General features: G+C 55.1%; 5 protein-coding genes across 5 annotated transcripts; 3 read left to right on the top strand and 2 right to left on the bottom strand.

The window, feature by feature from the left end:
* Nucleotides 1-3069: 3069 nt before the first annotated feature.
* Nucleotides 3070-4530, top strand: C8Q71DRAFT_428225 (uncharacterized protein). Its single transcript, XM_047918495.1, has 3 exons — nt 3070-3669; nt 3734-3787; nt 3842-4530. Exons 1-3 carry the CDS (start codon nt 3238-3240, stop codon nt 4466-4468), a joined length of 1113 nt encoding a protein of 370 aa, XP_047782347.1. The 5' UTR covers nt 3070-3237; the 3' UTR covers nt 4469-4530.
* C8Q71DRAFT_794903 (peptidase C13 family-domain-containing protein) lies at nt 4526-6087 on the bottom strand (the record flags this gene model as incomplete). The annotated part of the gene is made up of 6 exons (XM_047925570.1): nt 4526-4996; nt 5051-5161; nt 5214-5331; nt 5386-5560; nt 5612-5840; nt 5893-6087. 6 exons carry the CDS (start codon nt 6085-6087, stop codon nt 4526-4528), a joined length of 1299 nt encoding a protein of 432 aa, XP_047782348.1.
* Nucleotides 6088-6428: 341 nt separating this feature from the next.
* On the bottom strand, nt 6429-12263 carry C8Q71DRAFT_741959 (histidine kinase). Its single transcript, XM_047922840.1, has 17 exons — nt 12167-12263; nt 11072-12116; nt 10356-10760; nt 10021-10302; nt 9711-9965; nt 9384-9659; nt 9251-9322; nt 8984-9198; nt 8666-8929; nt 8467-8612; nt 8020-8405; nt 7624-7965; nt 7490-7571; nt 7143-7438; nt 6971-7085; nt 6861-6914; nt 6429-6804 (listed from the first exon to the last, which is right to left on the bottom strand). The coding sequence occupies exons 2-17, from the start codon at nt 12029-12031 to the stop codon at nt 6680-6682; spliced, it is 4275 nt and encodes a 1424-aa protein (XP_047782349.1). The 5' UTR covers nt 12032-12116; nt 12167-12263; the 3' UTR covers nt 6429-6679.
* Nucleotides 12264-13801: 1538 nt separating this feature from the next.
* C8Q71DRAFT_428389 (uncharacterized protein) lies at nt 13802-14530 on the top strand. The gene is made up of 4 exons (XM_047918496.1): nt 13802-13834; nt 13884-14098; nt 14148-14262; nt 14312-14530. Exons 2-4 carry the CDS (start codon nt 13941-13943, stop codon nt 14342-14344), a joined length of 306 nt encoding a protein of 101 aa, XP_047782350.1. The 5' UTR covers nt 13802-13834; nt 13884-13940; the 3' UTR covers nt 14345-14530.
* A 1363-nt stretch (nt 14531-15893) lies between these two features.
* On the top strand, nt 15894-18428 carry C8Q71DRAFT_794905 (sterol esterase; the record flags this gene model as incomplete). Its single annotated transcript, XM_047925571.1, has 15 exons — nt 15894-16066; nt 16123-16298; nt 16360-16424; nt 16497-16620; nt 16688-16753; nt 16812-16881; nt 16939-17029; nt 17120-17386; nt 17457-17524; nt 17580-17615; nt 17667-17736; nt 17791-17828; nt 17881-17987; nt 18050-18151; nt 18211-18428. The coding sequence occupies 15 exons, from the start codon at nt 15894-15896 to the stop codon at nt 18426-18428; spliced, it is 1671 nt and encodes a 556-aa protein (XP_047782351.1).
* Nucleotides 18429-18702: the final 274 nt, after the last annotated feature.

Below are 18702 nucleotides of genomic sequence, written 5' to 3' on the forward strand. Positions count from 1 at the left end.
GCTTCGCACAGCGTGCCGCGCACGCTGTAGCACGTACCCGGCGGCGGATGTACTGCCGGGCGCGGGATGCATGAGAGGTGCCGTATCGGAAGTACGCGGCGCGTGGCGCCGTCGAATTCGATCCATCGCGTTTGCGAACTCGACCGCGAGCTCGCAGCAGGCCCGCAGGCGGCGCATCTGCTGCGGACTTCATGGCCTATTTCTGGGGGTGCATCGATAGTTGCGAAGCGCATCCGGAGGGCGCAGGCACTACCTTAAATGACGCGCGGTGGAGCGGCACCGTATGTCTGTATTGTCTGTATTATCGCCGCGGGAGCCTGGCGCAGGCGGGCTTTGTGATTCGCTGCGATTGACTAGCCGCGCGTCTTCGTCTTCTGCGTTCTTCAGTCGCTTCGCTGGTGCTTCCCACCGCTTCGTCGTATAGCTGAGAATGATTCTTGTCTATCATCCATCCATCGTGGCGTTGTATGAACCGTCGTGGCGTTGTATGAAGGCTACTAGCGTCGTCCTGCAGGACGAATTGCCCAGCGTCCCACAGAGCGTGGCAGTGTTTCGCAAGGTTATGGTTATGGCTGCGACAGCCCCGCGGCACGTCAACTGTAATTCAGTTGCCATGACGCCATCATGAAGAAGATCTGGCGTGAGATCTTGAGATGCGGAAATAGGCTTGAGATTACCGATGGTGGCCTGCGCGCGCTGTGATCTGAGTGAATCCCGCCAGCGCGATGAACATGTCTTCGCGTCATCTGACCGATGCTTGTCCTGACCCGTGGCCGTCCGCATCTCGTTCTTCGTTCTTCGTTTTTCTTCTCATATGAAGCCCGGGTGGGCAACGTTCGTCGGAGCTCGCAAATGGAGCCAATTTCGCGAGTCGCGATCGGCAGTGGTTGCGGTATGTACCAGTCGTATGCAGCTGAGTAGTCAGAATCACCACTCATCGTTGCATTTCAGCTCGCACACGAGGACTCACGGAAGTAGCCAATTGTAATCGCGCCCAGTGGTATGTCAGGTGTTGACTGCACGCTGGTGCATCCTGTCAGTGACTGGCGCGACCAGCGTCTTGGAACGCAGCAAATGCTACACGGGCGGCAGGCGCTGAGGCTGAACGTGCCGTTGCGACTTGCACGAGCCAACACAAACCTTCGCATCAGCTGCTAGAACAAAGCAACGCTCGTATGGTCAGAGCCGTTCCCCCTTCGGTATACTATAGACTAGACTGGGACATGTGTCAATAGTACCCTTGCAGTTCACCCACGTACCTGCATTCTCCGACTCCGACCTGAGGCGGACCAATGTCACCAGCAGTTTCCGCGCATACAGCACGCCTTCCGCGTCTTTCTCCTGTACAACTTTACCCTTGACAATGTGAGATGAATTCTTCCCTGCCCAGGTCGCCTCGCTGCTCCACGCATCCTGCACGCCGGCGGGCACTGGCAGGCTTCATACAATTGAGGTTCTAGTCAAGCGGCCTAGCGGTACCCTGCGGAAGTGTCGAGACACGTAAAGAATACGACTTGTCTGCATCCGGATATCCGATAACGACCATGGGTGGGACCGGTTCGCGACTTCGGCGGGGCCAGCCTGGGAGCAAGATGCAACAGCTGTGCGAGCGTGCAGCAGGGCGACGTCACAGATGATCAACAATTGCTGTCGCGCGTTGAGCATGAAGTGGCCTGGACAAGTGGCATATTTTTGCGCGTGAATCGAGAACGCAATGGGGCACGACCGCGTCTTCGAATCCCGATGGTATGCGCACAAGCGTGTAAGTATAGCCGCATACAGCCGCAAGCGTACACGCCTGCGCCGAGATTGACGCGCAGATGAGGCGTGAGCAGATGCGCTCAGAGTCGGCATGTCGGTGAACCAGATTCGATGCTGCGCGGCGGGGCCTGGGAAGACAGCTTCAGAGAGGTCCAACGGATCGAGGAGACCCAGGTTCATTGCGAGGTGCTGGGGAAGAAGAAAGAGACGGCGAGCCAAGTTTGGGACGAGTCCCAGCATATATACTGCCGCGGGCAGAGGTGCGGAGAATATTTATGACGGCTCTGAGGTGGGATGGGTGGCTCGAGCGCAGAGGGATGCACTGAAGCCGCCAAAATAGGAAAGCGCCACCCCAAATACGGCAGGAGAGGAGGTGGTGACGTCGATCGTTCAACTCCTAGATCTCGATCGCTCACGGGAAGAGCGCCACAGTGCCACCGCCACAGCGGCGGCGCCACTCCCGTCGCTCGGCCCGGGCCGTGGCTCAGTTGAGTATACAACTTGACATCCAGAATCCGCAGCACCATCCTAAACAGTCGAGAACTTATTGTCAGCGACACACTCGAAATTGGCCTCATACATGGATAAAATCACCGAATGAAGTATGTACTTACTAGCTTCGGAACCATACACATGCGACGTATGTAGTATTCCAGACAACATAGATCCCTGGGTTGGAACCACAACCGCAAGCTGAGGTCTCAGTACAAAAGGGAGATTGCTGGTGGATATATTGTAAGTTGTATCCGAAGTGGCTGCACGGGCGCGACCTCGCTAATGTGGTGCACTGGCATCATGATCTCTTGTAAAACGATGGACCCTCGCTCTGTTAGGACAGCTTACAGTGCAAAGCCATCAGCGCACCATAGACACCAGGGTGAGTAACCGCGGCGGCGAGAGTTTCAGTCCAAGTACATGACCCGCATTCAGGCCGACCGTGTATGGAATGAACGTTTCAACACGCAGCACTGGCAAGGAGCTGCAGGGGAGTGTACATCAAGGTGAAGGCGCGCGGCAGCACAGATCAACAAGTCAGTCTTGATCAATGAATTGTGCGTGCTGACGGAGACGATGTAGAGATTGATTGATGACCAACTCAGCAAGGATGGATCAGTCATGGCCGAAATACTGATCAGCATTGCCAATGCGGTAATGGCACGTTCCCGTAGGGCAACTGTGTCGCTGGTCGTGCATCGAAGGCTTTCTTGAACACATCGAAGGTATAGGGTGTGAACGTCCCTGCCACATACCACAGATGTCCATTACGCGGATACCAAAGAAAAGGCGACTTTCGGCACATCATCCCGCAAGTCCAAGATGTGACCAAGAGTCCAAGTGCCGCGGCCAACCCCGCCCGGCTCCGAGACACACGGAAACCACAAGACGTCCCGAAGCGCCGTCCGGTTCCATCGTACACCGATCGCCCTATATAACGTGAAGGCAATAGGTAGGCCACGACATCCAAAGTACCGCATCATGGCTATCCGTCTGGGATTCGTCGGACTCTCTTCGCAGGGCTGGGCATCGATGATGCTCGCGCCATCCCTCCTGCAGGCACCGCTGAACTCCGCGTACACGCTCGCAGCCGTCTCGACGAGCAACGCCAACTCCGCCGCCGCGAGCGCAGAGAAGTACTCCGAGATCGCGAAGCACTCCGTGAAGGCATATCACGGCTCGACCGCAGCGATCGCTGCGGATCCGGAGCTCGACTTCATCGCCGTGTCGGTCAAGGCGCCGGAGCACAAGACGGCGGTCACGCCCATCATCGAGGCGGGCAAGAACTTCTTCATCGAATGGCCGGTGGGTATCAATCTGCAGCAAACTAAGGAGATAGCGGAGGCAGCGAGGAAGAAGGGCTTGAGGACTATAGTCGGCACGCAAGGTAGGCAGAGCCCCACAGTCCGAAAGGTAATGCCATGCCGATCATCCTGGCATGAGACTCGACTGAGCATGTGTATGATCACCCATCTAGATCAAGGAGATCGTAGAATCCGGACAAATAGGACGCATCCTGTCCTCAAGCATCGTAAGTCCCCCACCCTGACCCAACGTCCCATCTAAGCATAGAACCACCCTACAGATCGCACACGCACCGAACCCTCCGTTGTACGCCTGGGGCCCCAAGATCTCCGAGCGCTCGACGTTCACCGCGGACGCCGAGCAGGGCACCACGCTCCTAGACGTGATCGGCGGCCACTTCCTCGAAGGCTTCACCTACGCGCTCGGGCCCTTCACCTCCGTGATCTCGACCCTCGCGGTCCAATACCCCACCGCGGAGCTCGTCGACGCGTCTGGCAAGCCCACCGGCAAGACCGTCACCCAGACGGGTGCGAACCAGGTCGCCTTCTCGGGCACGCTCGCGAACGGGGCCGTCGCGAGCATCCACTGGCGCGGTGGCGTCAGCGCGGACGGCGGCAAGCGGGGCTCGCCGTTCGTGTGGGTCATCGACGGTGAGAAGGGGTCGATCCGGGTCGAGAGCGACAACCCTGGTGGGGCGTACATCCACGTATACGAGCCGACTCTGTACGTGGACGGAGAGAAGGTAGAGCTGCCGCAGGACGGGCAGACGAATACAGCCAGGGCGTGGGCGGAGTTTGCGAAGGGCGATGCGGGCGACTACCCCACTATTGAAGATGCGGTCAAGGTGAAGGAACTGCTCGAGGCGATCAAGACGAGTTCGCGTGACGGGAAAAGGGTGGTTCTATAGTTACAGTGTACAGTATCCTGGATGACTGGCGGTGTGCCGAGGTTGAAACGCAACGGTTCAATGCTCGGATGGGCGGCGGTTCCGTGGTACGGTTGTCCATGAAACGAGAGCGAGGATTAATAGGCTAGATGCCCAAGCCCTCAACGTGGATGTAAACGGCTCTTTGAGGGCGATCTCGGTCCGGGCCGCCGCAACCATGAGTTTCGTGTAGTCGACATCGGGACCACCGTGCTGTCTCAGCGCTGATGCAGTGACGTCGGAAGCATTCGGTAGCTCCCATCCAGTCGCGAGGAGAGAGGGGTCGACAAAGGTGTCTGCGACCTCCCGAGTCGGCGACTGCCGTTGTTTAGTCTCTGGTTCGAGGGCTTCGGGTTCCACTATGGCATCTTCCAGCGCGGGCAGTACAACCTCGGCCTGAGCGACACCGCCGAAGAAGTCAGTCACGAGCGTGTTTTCCAGTGGCCGGCGGAAGAGGTCCGAGCGAACACCAGGGTGTGAGTCCAACTTCTTCGGGTCAAACGTGTTGAACTACGATGGAAACAGTGAGTCACTAAGATGCGGAAAGCCTTTGAGCCGACATACCAAATCTTGCATAGACGCTTGACTCGTCTTATTGATGCCTTCCATGAACTGTAGTACGTAGTGGGTAAACTTGTCGATGACAGCGACTCCGATGTCATAGTCGTTCTCATGCTATAATGCAGATTGGTGATTCATACAAGTGAGTAGGGCAAATTGGACGCACAGAGTACGAGTTCTCGTGAATCTCGGAGGAGCCCGTCGCCAGGATATTGGGAGAGTAGAACTTCGAGAACATGGTGTTTGCTTGACAAGTGTCGACCATGAAGAATATCTCATTGTACCTATATGCGGCGTCAAATCAGACCATACCATTGTATGCAGGGTATATGCGATACCTCTTCTTTTGCCACATTTGTTCAAACGCATCGGCAATGTCAAAGGCACTGATCTCCTCGTTATCTTGGAACTTTAGGAACTCGTTGCCGCCGTGGCCGGTCATGTACACAAAGATGTTGGAGCGGTCGTCGGTGAGAAGACGCTTCGACCTTGGAACAGAGCTGTCCATTCGACCTACGCAGCACAATGAACACACGCCCTTCTGTTGTCACTCGCAGAACGCACCTGTCAAGACCCTCAAGAAGTTCTCCACAGTCACTTCGTATCCACGATAGTCCACCTCGATGTTGTCTCCATACAAGTCCAGATAATTCCCCGTGTTCGAGTACACGCAACCTGCAAACTTGTTGCGTGGGTTACATGCGGCGTCGTCCGCGAGCATCAGGATGATGTTCGAGTCTGGGATACCGAGCCGCTTCACAGTGCGATACATCCCCAGAGCATTTGCCATGTGCTAACGTTCAATGTGATCAGTCGTGGCCATACTAGCCTGTAATAGCACGCACCCTATAGTTGAACCAATATCGCGACGAGCACACCAAGACGGCCCAGTTGTTGGTGTGACCGGACTCGCGGGCTCCATGTTTCTCGAAGAATTGCTTCACAGGCGCGGCAGGCTCTGAGTTGCTTACAACTCCACGTCCAAGTAACAGCACCGAGAGAATGAAGAGAATGAACCTATGGACCGTAGTAGACTTCATAGCTCAGGCTGGTGTTGGGCTGGTGGGACGCCGAGGGCCGGTTGTAGATGGTCTCGGAGCTTCAATCTGCACCTGTCCTTGACGGATCCTGCCCTCCGCAGAGCGTCGAGCTCTACTTCGTAAAGCGAGGAGAACACAAGTATGAGACCGAGAAAGAAGTGCGTGCGGCGCGTTGCTAGCTATGTAAGTGGTAGCTGCTGCCGCCGCCTTCCTGGCCGAAACGGCGAAACCGTCTGGTCCTTAGCGCTGAGCGCTGAGCGCCGGACCGAGTACAAACTGAACCTCGCCGAATTCAAGCACTCACGTATACTGTACAAATCCCAAGACCCTGAGTCAGACCATGAGTGCATGAGCCTTGTCATTCGTATATATAACTATGGCCAGACAGGACGCAAGCGGAGTGAAGGAGGGAAACGGAAACAGCAATAACGGTAGATACATGAATTACACGGCTAGTGAGAGACATATAGCATCTGCTAACATACGATGATACTGGTACAGTGCGTGAGGACTGCGAAGACGGAGACAATAATGCGAGCAGAACAGTCAAGCGATACAAGACGGACTACCAGGCCAAGACAACGCGAACGGATTACCGAAAGTCTCGAAAGGCAGCTGCCGCTTTGCGATGTTGATGCCGCAGCTGCATCTCCCGCGCCCTCCGCTCTCCGACACGCTGGTTGATGGTATTCATGAGGTCCGTTCGCCGCAATGGCTCTGCAGAGTAAAGCCGGTTTAGTCATTGTCCTCAGTATGCCTAAGCAGCGACGTACTGGTGATGTGATCATCCATCCCGGCTAGCAGGCAGCGTTCCCTGTCACCAATCACTAGAGGACGTACGCGGTCAATGATTAGCCCAGCCCAGGCAGACAAGAACACGCACTGGCATGAGCAGTCAACGCAATGATGGGCACAGGATCCAGCGCGTGTGCCAACTCGTATGCTCGGATCAGCTCAGTCGCTTCCATACCACCCATAAACGGCATCGAGACATCCATCTGAAAGACAAACCCTTCAGTCCTGCACTCCCTGCAGACAACGCGATGTAAACATACCAGGATGATGTCGAACGGCGCATTCCTCTGGCTTCGCGTCTTGAAAGCATCCACAGCCAGCTGACCATTCTCCGCGATCTCAACACGGTGGCCGTACTTCTCGAGGATCTTGACTGCCAGTTTCTGGTTGACAAGGTTGTCCTCGGCAATGAGTATATCGAATGGCAAGTCGTTCGCAGCCACGACAGGGGTAACTGTGTTTGACTCTAACGCTGCGATGAGAGCGGATGCGAGGTCTTGGGCCGTCACCGGCGTTGTGACTTGCGAGGAGATGCTGTTGTCGAGACACCATTTCACTGCTACAAGTCAGCTCCATGAACACTAATGGCGCACAATACAAGACATACAGTTCAGACGCGGCGTTGACTGCGGTGTCAGCAGCACGATCGGGATATACCGGAGGTGCTCGTGCTCCCGTAAGCGCTCCGTCTGGGCGAGAAGATGAGACACTGGTAGAACTGCTGAGTAGCACTGCACATACCACTTCAAGACCATCCACAATAATTGTATCGATTGTCGGGGTGTGATCCTTGTCCTTGACGTCGGCAACATCGTGGACGACAAGCGCAACGAGGTTCAGCTCCATGATCCGGTGGGCTACACCAGTCTGATCGTACAGGGTATCGACGAAGAGGATGCGACGCCCGAGGTACGGCTGCATCTTGGCAATGGTACCGTCCATCGACATGGGGCTGATTTGCGATGTGATCGTGAAGAAGAACTTCGAGCCAGAGTTGACCTCCGACTCGACCCACATGTTACCCTGCATGAGGGTGACAAGGCGCTTCGAGATGGATAAGCCAAGACCGGTGCCTCCGTATTCCTATAGACGTGCGTAAGTCCCGGCACATACAACACCACATTAGATCAGACATACCCTTGTTGTCGAACCGTCGGCCTGGCAGAAGGTATCGAAGATCATCGTCAGCTTGTCCCTCGCGATACCAATACCTGTATCGGAGACGCAAAACTCCAGGGTGACATAGTGGTCGTCGAGCGCGAGCAACCTGCAGCTGAGGGCGACATGGCCCTTGAACGCGGCCCTCGATGGCGTGAACTTGATAGCATTGCCGACGAGGTTGGTGATGACCTGGCGTAAGCGCAAGGAGTCTCCGATGAGCTGATCAGGAATCTCGGGGTCGATGTCGTATGTGAGGTCGAGCTGGTTCTGGGACGCTCGAACAACCAAGGTCTTGAGGATGCCGAAGACAGTCTGGCGCAGTGAATACGACACTTGCTCCATGGTCATGCGACCCGCTTCAACTGTAACGATCCATCACTCGTCAGAATGGCACTCTCGATCTTGAATACGAGGATAACGTACTCTTAGAAATATCCAAAATGTCGTCGATGATGAGAAGTAACGAGCGAGCCAAGCTGTGGACTAAGAGCAAGCTCTCGCGCTGCGACCTATCGAGGTCACTGTCGAGTGTCAACTCCGTCATACCAATGATACCGTTCATCGGCGTCCTGCCAACACTGGTCAGCAACAATACCAGCATACCCTGTACGAAGGTACCGACCTGATCTCATGCGACATGTTGGCCAAGAACTCCGACTTACTCCTGTTCGCCAGCTCAGCGGCCTCCCTTGCGGCAGTGTTCTTCTGTATACTGTCACGCAAGTTAAAGACCATCTGATTGATCTGCGTCTTCAAGGAGTCCATTTCTCCGCTGGCTTCGACAGTGATGAACCGACTGAAGTCACCGTCCATGGCAGCGGCTGAGATCTGCGCAAAGCCTCGCACTTGTGTCGTCAAGTTGCTCGCCATGGTGTTGACGGACATGCTACACACGTCGTAGCTTAGCATCAGGCAGCAGCTAGGGAATACGAGAACATACGTGATGTCCTGCCAGACACCCTCTGCATTGCCGACCTCAGCCTGACCACCAAGCTTGCCCTCGGTTCCGACCTCTCGAGCGACCTTCTTGACCTCGGCAGCGAAGATGGCCAACTGGTCAATCATAGAGTTGATAGTGTTCACTAAGTCGAGCATTTCTCCGGATACCGAGACACCAGTGACCTTGCGGGTCAAGTCACCGCGAGCGACGGATCTCTGTGGGACGATGAGTGGACTGCAACAATCTATGAGATCGCTCTTCACGTACCGTCGCCACCGCGATTGTTCGCACTTGTAAGGTCAAGTTGGCAGCCATGACGTTGACATTGTCCGTCAGATCCTGGATGTTGCAGCAGTCACCATCAGCCTCCGTTCCAACTCTTCACAACGCCAATACAAACCTTCCAGACACCGCCCACGCCAGGCACACGTGCTTGACCGCCCAGCTTACCCTCGGTACCGACTTCCTTCGCGACACGAGTGACCTCATCGGCGAAGACACTGAGACTCTCTGTCATGCCGTTGACGGTCTTCTTCAAGTCAAGCATCTCTCCGCGTACGTCGACTGTGATCCGCTTTGTCAAATCACCACCAGCGACGGCCTTCGTCACCTCGGCGATCGACCGCACTTGGTTCGTCAGATTCATGGCCATCAAGTTGACATTGTCCGACAAGACCTGCAAGCGCATAAGTCGACAGCACCTAGAGTCTAGCACGCGCTGACGCACCTTCCACATGCCCTGGACGTCTGGTACGTAGGCCTGACCACCCATCATACCCTCGGTACCGACCTCCAAGGACACACGCGTGACCTCGCTTGCCAACACGGAGAGTCGGGCAACCATCTGGTTGACAGTTGTCTTCAGGTCTAACATTTCTCCCTGAACGTCGACGTTGACGGTTCGACCGAGGTCGCCGTTTGCGACAGCCTTCGTGACTTCTGAGATCGACCGCACCTGATCCGTCAGATTGGTGGCCATTTTCTGCAAACATTCATCAATTTTGATTCGATGGCAGAAAACGTAAGCAGGCACTCACGTTGACATTGCGAGTCAAGTCGGCCCAAGTACCCTGCACACCCTCGACCCTCGCCTGACCACCCAAAATACCCTGCGTACCGACCTCCAGTGCGACACGCGTAACTTCGGATGCGAACGCGCTCAGCTGGTCCACCATGGAGTTCACCGTCTGCTTCAGCGTCAACATTTCACCCTCGACCTCGATCTCAATCTTCTGCGTCAAATCTCCCTTTGCGACCGCCGTCGTCACCTTTGCGATTGACCGCACCTGGTCTGTCAAACTTGAACACATCCGATTGACCTGCGAGCGGCTGTCAGCGACTGCAGCGGAGGAACTCTGAGGAAGGGCCGCACATTCCGTGTCAAGTCCAGCCAAACACCCTCTACATCCGGCACATCCGCCTGACCACCCAGTTTACCTTGCGAACCGACTTCCAGCGTAACACGTGTGACTTCCTTTGCTAATGTCCTGAGTCGGAGTACCATGCCGTTAACCGTGTTCTTCAGCTCGAGGATCTCACCGCGGGCGTCGACGTCGATCTGTTTCGACAAGTCGCCCATGGCGACCGCCTTTGTGACCTTTGCGATAGACCGGACCTGGCTCGTCAAGTTCGCGGCGAGCTTGTTGACGACACCAGTGAGTTCGCGCCATGTACCTTCGACGTCGAGCACCAGCGCTTGACCACCGAGCTTGCCTTCCGTTCCGACCTCCTGACTGACACGAGTGACCTCGGACGCGAAAGCACTCAATTGGTCGACCTGGGAGCGGGCTGGTCAGCGTCTGTACGTTGTAAGATGGTATTATGACAGCAGTGCTAAACAAGTGTGGAAAGGGGTGGCAATACTTTTGAGCTGGGGGAGTCTTGCTCTTGCGAGCAAGGGAAAAGCGTGTCGCAACTGGGGCGCCCCCAAAAACGCAGATCACTCCGGTCTCATGACATCATGCACGCTGCACTTCGTCTGACCAACACACGTCCGCCTGCGAGGCGCCTGTCCCTCCCGCATCCCCGCATCCCACAGGGACACACCATTGCAGACACCATTACGAGAAGACCCTGAATGAGACTCACCATTGCATTGATGACTTCCTTGAGCTGAACCATGACCACACCCTGCACGGGAACCGTAATCTTCTGAGACAGGTCGCCGCGGGCGACAGCATTGCAGACCCGCGCGACGTCCTGAACCTGAGCCTTGAGCAATTTGAGCTCCTCGACAGCGCTCATGCCGCTCTCGAATGCGGCCGCAGCGAGCGGGCCGATCGGGACGACCAGCGGCGAGCTGAGCGGCGGTGCGTTGACGTCGAAGTTGTTGTAGAGGTTCTTGCCACAGTGCGGGCAGTATGCGCTCTCCGCGGTCGACGTCGGCGGTGCGGACTGCGGGCCGATCTGCTTCATCTTGAACGTCCTCGGGTGGTCGAGCGGGTTCACGACGTCCTTGAGCGAGATGCTCATCGGCGACGGTGTGCGGCGGAGGCCGTTGCGCCCGCGCGATTGCTGCGCCTGGGGCGTGGACTCTTCGCTCTCGACTTCAGCCTCCCCCTCTGCGTCGGCGCCGGCGTCGAACATCTCGACGTCCTTATCAACGTTGTCTGTGTGCTGACCTTCCTCCATTGTGCTCGGGATGCTCTCCACGGAGCTACTGGGGGTGCCGACGAAGAATGGCGAGGTGGATGCCGCGGTCTGGCTAATGGAGCTGTTGGCCTCGGCGCCGTCGCTCCGGGAGCTCGACGAGCTGGCGCTGCTGATGGGCGGGCTGTCGCCGACGCTCCGGCGTTTCTTGGACTCTGGGCCGCAATGTTCGGACGCCTTGATGGCTGCGAGGGCCTCTTCGGCGGTGTACATGCGGCGCGCGACCGCGGTGAGAGAGCGGAGGATGCTATCGGTCTGCCAGTCGGAGGGGCCGTCATACTTGGGCACGGGGACTGACGAAGGACCAAGCTCGTAAACGGAGAGGGCAGCGACGAGATACTGAAAGAAAGGGTGCCCAGCGGGCGTACGATGGTCGGCGATGGGTGCCATCATCGCCATCGTCGTCGACAGTGACAACGAGAAGTTGGCGGCAGGCTGGCGGAGGGGAAAGGGACACTCAATTTCGGCACGCGTTTGCAAGCACCTGCAAATATGTAAACGCTAGTTTCGCACCAGCGCTCGCCGCTCGCTTACCGGCACGCCTCGGTCGCAAGGACAACCTCTCTCGTCGGCTTTCTGTGAACGATACCGCTGCCGTGAGGGCTGTTAAAGGCGGCAGGGAGCTCGCGACCGTGTTCAGCGAGCAGACAAAACAGAGGTCGTATTCTCTCTCAGTTTGTGACTCGTTATTTAACCCAGGTCACTTGACCCTTGCCGAGGATAACTCCAAAACGGGCAGTTGCCAAATACAGTATCAAGGCACTGCTACGCCGGATCGCTGGTCTCACCGCCGCCAAGTTACCGGGACTCAGTCTAAAACTCTGCCGTGGCCAACAAGTTGATCAATCAACTCAAATTCACTTACTTCCCCTATGTACATGAGCGTGCAAAGGGTTTGCGGCTTGCGACTCCATCCCAAGGTATGTGAGTACCAAGATTGACGCGACATCGTGGCCGCGCCACTCGAGTCAACGGTATTGTTCAACTTGTAGTCCTGGACTGTGGAAGGTGCATTGCAAAGACTCTCCATCCTTATACACGGAAACTGAACGATGAAATCTCAGACAGATGAGGCTGGAAAGTACGTGCGTTGCGGACAACGGCTGTGCATAAAAAGCCTGGTTCAACTGTAACTGTACAGTGGGTACGTACAGGGCGACAACTGACAATTGACCCTGTCGCCATATCTCGAACAGTCTCGAACAAAGACATCCTAGTGTTGGCCTCGCATCCTCACAGTACATTTTCATCCGCCTCAGTGCTTAGCGGTCCGATAGGCGAGGTCCTGCCTATTGTCCGAGGCAGTGCACGCCCGGCACGAGCCTTCGTCTACGCCGCGCATCCATCCATAGGCTCGTGTTATTGTGACTTCCGGATCCCCGAATCATAAGCACTTATCCTCTCATCGCAGCTATTGGATTCCCTATATACGAGGATCCCGATCACAAAGGTGGTCAGCTCTCTGCCCATACCAAGCTCACGCGGACCATTCGTGATCCATTTCCAGAGTCAACGGTCCGACGCACTGGGTTCATTGGACGTCCGCTCCACGGCCGTTAGTCAACAGTTCATTCTGGCCACACTCTTGTCCACCATACTGCCCCCAGGAAGACCGGTGTGGGAGTTTGTGGCCTCGCGGCCGTCCAGAACGGGTGGCGGGATTTTTAACACGACATTAATCGACCGCGGTCTGAGCCGACATTACTCAGATTACCTGTCAGTATCCTCCCAAGGCTAGGCAACAAGATTACCATACAGTGTTGGGTATGTGCGACAGGCAGGAGCTATTTTGCGCGTCGTGGTTATTGCGGACAACTGTTGAGAATAGAGTCCCTCATCACTCATGTGGTAGATATAGGTAGACATCCGACTGTCAGCAGCGGACAACGCCACTGCGCTAGCCCCGAGCGAGCGTTTGGACCTCCTTCCACGGAGCCAATCGGACGCATGGCGCGAAGAAACTTCCTATTTACGGTTGTCGCTCTGCTGTCTTCAAGGCCTCTCCGGTCAAGATCTGGCATAGAGTGCGGAGCTCGTGCGAATGGCTGAGAACATCGTATTGACACCGCACAAGCACCGCAGCAGATTGAGTGGTCACGCGGGCACGGAAGACTGGGCAGAGCGATGGCGACATCCATCTGCACAATACAGGAAGCCTCGCAGAATGTAGCGGCCGGACTCGCATGGAGCTCATATGAGGAGGTGAGTAAGTATCGTTGATGAACGTACTACTGCTCTATTAGGATGACAGGAACATGTGTCGATCGACGACGTGTAGTCTTGAGCACTGTGTGTGGTTGCGGTTGCCATGCCATTCAACCTTTATATCGCGAAAGCCAGATTACTACTATTATACGGTGAATTCGTTGACGTCTGTTTGGCATTTCACACATGCGCATCGGGCATGTCCGCCTTTCCATTTATGTTTGACATTCGACATCTGGTGACCATCTGTTTTATGAATAGGTTCGTGATGGTCAGCCTCATACTTTGCTTCAGTTGCTGACCTTGCTAGGACCCTCTCCGCATTACCGGCCTGGGCGGCTGTCTATCGCCCCTACGTGTACGGATCAACTACTGCAACCTACGTCACCGTTTTCTCATACTCGTACAAGCAACCTTTGAGCAGAGTAAGCTGCAAGCAAGCCCTACCAGTCAGGCATCACTCATGCATCGAAGGAAGCCCTGTGGGCGCGCTCGCTCCTCGGCTAGGTCTTCCCTTCACCGAACCTAACCCTCCCAAGTCCGACAATCTCGGTGCTATCTCCCTCACGCAGGACCACCAATACCATGCGCGTACGAAACACATCGACATTCATTTCCATTTAATCCGCTGGATCATACAAGATAAGAAGTTATAGCTTGTTTACAGCTCTACAGACGAGATGGTTGCCGACAAGCAAAGCAATCCCTTCATGTCGGTATGCACACAATGCACTCGAGTGCACAGCCTCTTGCCTCCCATACCACACTTGCTGAGTGATGTTCTAATTTAAATACGGGTGCGCGTTACGCGAGCATTTGTCCCTTTTCCTTTCAATTCCACAGGTATCCGAGTATTGATAGGCAGGTTGTTGGACTACTTACCATGGTGCCGCATTGCCGGGAGCTGTTTTGGGACGTGCGTGCGAGGGAATGCACAGATCCACTCGAGGTTCTCCTGGAATGATCCCCGGGTCGACGCCAGCGGTACTATATCGGTCACCTCTCACAGCCAGACCGTAATACGATGTTCGCGATGCGATTGGCTCTCTCAACACGCTCGACATCAAGCTTCGTGACGATGTATGCCATAGCCTTGGAGTCCTACTGCCGATTATCGCTAACAACGCAACCAGGGCAGTTGTCAAGCAGTGAACAGTTCCGCGTCCGACGCTCTCAAAGAAATGGTCGGGACAGCGGCAAAGGTTTTTGTCCTCACTGTCTCCAGCACAAGTTCGAAGGTGTTCATATCGGCTGCCAGCGCTTACGAGTTCATTGCGGATCCACGGGACGGCCGTCGAGCCTCTGGCCTCAGGGTCCTTGTATCGAAAATCCCGATTAAAAGCCCACATTGTGCCCCATGATCCGTCATGAACTCCTGACAAGCTCGCCGGAGTCCCGCATTGACACGAAGAACGCGAGTGCAGGGACATCTAGAAGTCGGCCTCACAGCCACCGGCCCACGGAGTGGCTTCGCGCGGCCATGTCGAGGTAATTATATCATACTCGAGTCTGTTTTGCGCCCTCTGGACCTGCGGGATGGACTGCGAATACGCAGTCTACCAGTTCTAATCAAGTCAATGACAGGCTACCAGTGCTCAACAACGCTGTCCGGCACCGCTGCCCAATTGGGCGCTGATATCATAGCGTAGCGCCTCAAAATTGAGCGTTTGGCGAACAGTGCATCGAGTACTTAAAGAAGGATTCTCCCGAGATTTGGATCATCCGAGCAAGCCCTGACCAAACCGAGCTGCATGGTACGTCCTTCGCCACATCACGCTTGCATCATTATACTGGTCCCGGTGCGTCCCAGCCCCAGGCCACTCGGCACACCGACTTCCTTGACTCGGGAGCAACTTCCGTGGCTGGATCAATTCATCTATATCCGCGTATATACGCGTTTCATTCGGGAATTCTCAGCGTTGTGGGATTGCGGACAGCCGTAGGCAGTGACGGGCTGCTCGTCTGCCTCATCTGCCTCCTGCCTCCTGTATAAAGACTCAGCCTGGATCTCGCGACATGCTAGCTCAAACGCTCGCTTTACCGTCTGCCAGAAGCCATGCGGTCTTCTCAAGTCAATTTCGCTCTCATATTCACCGCTTTCATTCGACACGCCGCCGGAGCTGCTGTAGCGTCGAGTGCACCTATCGTGGCCCTTCAGTATGGCTCGTTCCAAGGGGTTACTACGGGCAATGTCGCGTCATTCCTAGGCATGCCATATGCACAGGCACCGTATGTTGCGTCACAGAGGATCTTGGAATGCAGACTGAAGTGATCTGTCAATGAAGTGTAGGTGATCTACGATTCGCGCCGCCTCAGCCACCACAAGCATTCGAGGGCCTATACAATGCGACAGCTTATGGAGCAGCCTGTTTTCAGCAAGCGAACACCGCCCCAGCGATCGACTCAACGCTCCCGTTCAACCTTTCCAGCGGGTCGACACTGACCAACCAATCCGAAAACTGTATGTACCTCAGCCCAACTATGCTTCGACGAGACTGAGACCGTTGGCATGTCATTGGCAGGTCTATTCGTCAATGTCCTCAAGCCAGCAAGTGCAGTACCAGGCGACGATATTCCCGTGTTATTCGTGAGTTTTCTTGCTCAACGTCCTCTATGTGTATAAGTATCAGTATCGGTGTCTCAAGGTTCTTTGCGTCAGTGGATATATGGCGGTGGTTTCGAACAAGGTGACTCTTCGGGCAACCCCGGCAACGAAATTGTCGAGCGCTCGCTTGTCCTCAATGAACCTATTATCTTCGTCTCCGTCAACTATCGGCTCAATGGTACGCGCTTTGTTATGTTGAATGAGCCTGACGATGCAGCCCAGTTCCTCTGACAATCGATTCACAGCGTTTGGATTCCTGGCCAGCGAGGAAGTCGCCCAGGCCGGACTGACGAACATCGGGCTACGCGATCGTAAGTAGATGCCTGGATCCAATCATGATATGTACATGATTGATAGCTTCACCCGTAGAACGCTTTGGGATGCAATGGGTGAACCAGTACATCTCCGCGTTTGGTGGCGACCCCAGCAAGGTCACAATGTGAGCCGTGGGTGCAGTCTCGGCGTATAGCAGTCTCGACTCACGACGCGTTTATAGATGGGGCGAAAGTGCCGGTGCTTTTTCGGTTGGCTTTCAACTTGTCCTCGACAACGGCGATCCACAGGGACTCTTCCGTGCAGCAGTGATGGTACGTTACTTCAAGCCTTCACCGATCAGTATCATCTCCTATGATTGCACCAGAATATCACTAACACATCTGCACCTTTCCTGACGCTAGGAAAGTGGTTCACCCTATGCCCTACGTAATGTCTCCGCGGGCCAGCCGTATTATGACCTCCTGGTCGACTATACGGGATGCACGGGCCAGTCGGACACCCTCGCGTGTCTGCGTGAGGCGCCTGCAGAGCAGATCCTGGCTGCCGTCAATATGACTCCAAACAGCCGCGACTACACCGAACACAACCTCGCTTGGCAGCCTCGTCTCGATGGAGATCTTTTCATTCAGAATCCTCAGCGGTCCGTGTTGATGGGGCAATATGCGAAGGTGAGCCTTACGATAGAATGCCTCCCGAACTCCAGGGTGTTCTTGAGTATTGACAATGCGGGATTGGCAGGTCCCCATCATCTCGGGCGACTGCGATGACGAGGGTACATTGTTTTCGTTGGGAAACATCAACGTCACGTTTGTATTCTAGCCTCTTTCCTCTTCCTTCGTTGCTTCTCATAATGAATCTCAGGACTGATGAAGAATTTCTGACCTATATCAATATCGAGTAAGTGTGATACCTTGAGTTGCAACGAGCATACTAGATTGACTATCTCAGATACCTGCCGGATGCTTCTCCCATTGAGATGCTCGCGGTAGGAGCAGCATACCCCGAAGACCCGAGTCTCGTATGTGCCGGCTTCCGGGTTGCTTCCGTGAGAACATCCTAACATCTCTCACAGGGTTCTCCGTTTGACACTGGGGATGCGAACCAATTGACGTAAGTGAGAGACTTTCGCGAGCTTCCTATAATCCTCACTCTGCTGGCGTAGGCCTCAATTCAAGCGTATCGCGGCTTTCACCGGAGACTGGCAGTTTGAGTCGCCTCGCAGATTGGTTCTTGAGACGATGTCGCGCACACAAGATGCGTGGGCATACCGTACGTCTCTCGCTCACTCACGTCATCTTGCTGCCTGACACAAACTCTGGTCCGTCTGAAAGTGTATAGGCGTGGCAAGTCAACACCCTACTTAGGGGCTTACCACTCCTCGGATCTCTCAGATTTCTTCCGCGACGGTGATTACATAGGAATGGATGCAATAAGTCCGTCTATTTCTGTACCGCGCGAAACACTCAGAATACTCACACCGTCGTGCCCGCAGTCAACTTCGCGACGAACCTCGACCCGAACGCGGCTCCAGGCCTAGCACCTAATGTCAGCTATCTTTCTGGAGTCAACTGGGAACAGTGGGCATCCGATCCTGTTGCGCCACCACTTCTTACTTTCCAGGATCCTGCCCCAGCCATCAACTTCACCACGGACACGTTCCGTGACGGGCCCACGACGCTCCTCGCCACTCTAGCTCTCCAGATGCCCTGATCTAATTTCTGTCGTTAGAACAAATTGACATAGATCACCTGGTACATGATCGTCGTTATGTGTTTGGTACATCCATTGTCAAACAGGTGACACTTTGCTCTGCATTCGTTACAATTTGCCGGATGATGCGTCACGACAGCATTGAGTGCTCGCGTCCATCCTCATTTCCATTCCTTCGATCACTCTCATGCATGGAATCGTTTTGAGTTAGGATTAGTAATAACTCAAGCTCGTACTTACGGCGTACCATTCGTATCGCCAAGGTAAAGCACCA

The sequence above is a fragment of the Rhodofomes roseus genome (genome assembly GCF_022264815.1).
Source record: "Rhodofomes roseus strain CIRM-BRFM 1785 chromosome Unknown C8Q71scaffold_4, whole genome shotgun sequence".
Classification (NCBI taxonomy): Eukaryota; Fungi; Basidiomycota; class Agaricomycetes; order Polyporales; family Fomitopsidaceae; genus Rhodofomes; species Rhodofomes roseus.

Excerpts from the sequence above, each read along its gene's own strand:
- C8Q71DRAFT_428389 (XM_047918496.1), top strand. The coding sequence starts at position 13,941 with ATGCCATTCAACCTTTATATCGCGAAAGCCAGATTACTACTATTATAC. Across the intron at positions 14,099-14,147 it reads ACCATCTGTTTTATGAATAG|GACCCTCTCCGCATTACCGG; the intron begins GTTCGTGATGGT and ends TGACCTTGCTAG. Across the intron at positions 14,263-14,311 it reads ACAAGCAACCTTTGAGCAGA|GAAGCCCTGTGGGCGCGCTC; the intron begins GTAAGCTGCAAG and ends CATGCATCGAAG.
- C8Q71DRAFT_741959 (XM_047922840.1), bottom strand. The coding sequence starts at position 12,031 with ATGGCGATGATGGCACCCATCGCCGACCATCGTACGCCCGCTGGGCAC. Across the intron at positions 6,915-6,970 it reads TGCGTTGACTGCTCATGCCA|TGATTGGTGACAGGGAACGC; the intron begins GTGCGTGTTCTT and ends TACGTCCTCTAG. Across the intron at positions 6,805-6,860 it reads GATGGATGATCACATCACCA|AGCCATTGCGGCGAACGGAC; the intron begins GTACGTCGCTGC and ends TTTACTCTGCAG.
- C8Q71DRAFT_428225 (XM_047918495.1), top strand. The coding sequence starts at position 3,238 with ATGGCTATCCGTCTGGGATTCGTCGGACTCTCTTCGCAGGGCTGGGCA. Across the intron at positions 3,670-3,733 it reads AGAGCCCCACAGTCCGAAAG|ATCAAGGAGATCGTAGAATC; the intron begins GTAATGCCATGC and ends TCACCCATCTAG. Across the intron at positions 3,788-3,841 it reads GCATCCTGTCCTCAAGCATC|ATCGCACACGCACCGAACCC; the intron begins GTAAGTCCCCCA and ends ACCACCCTACAG.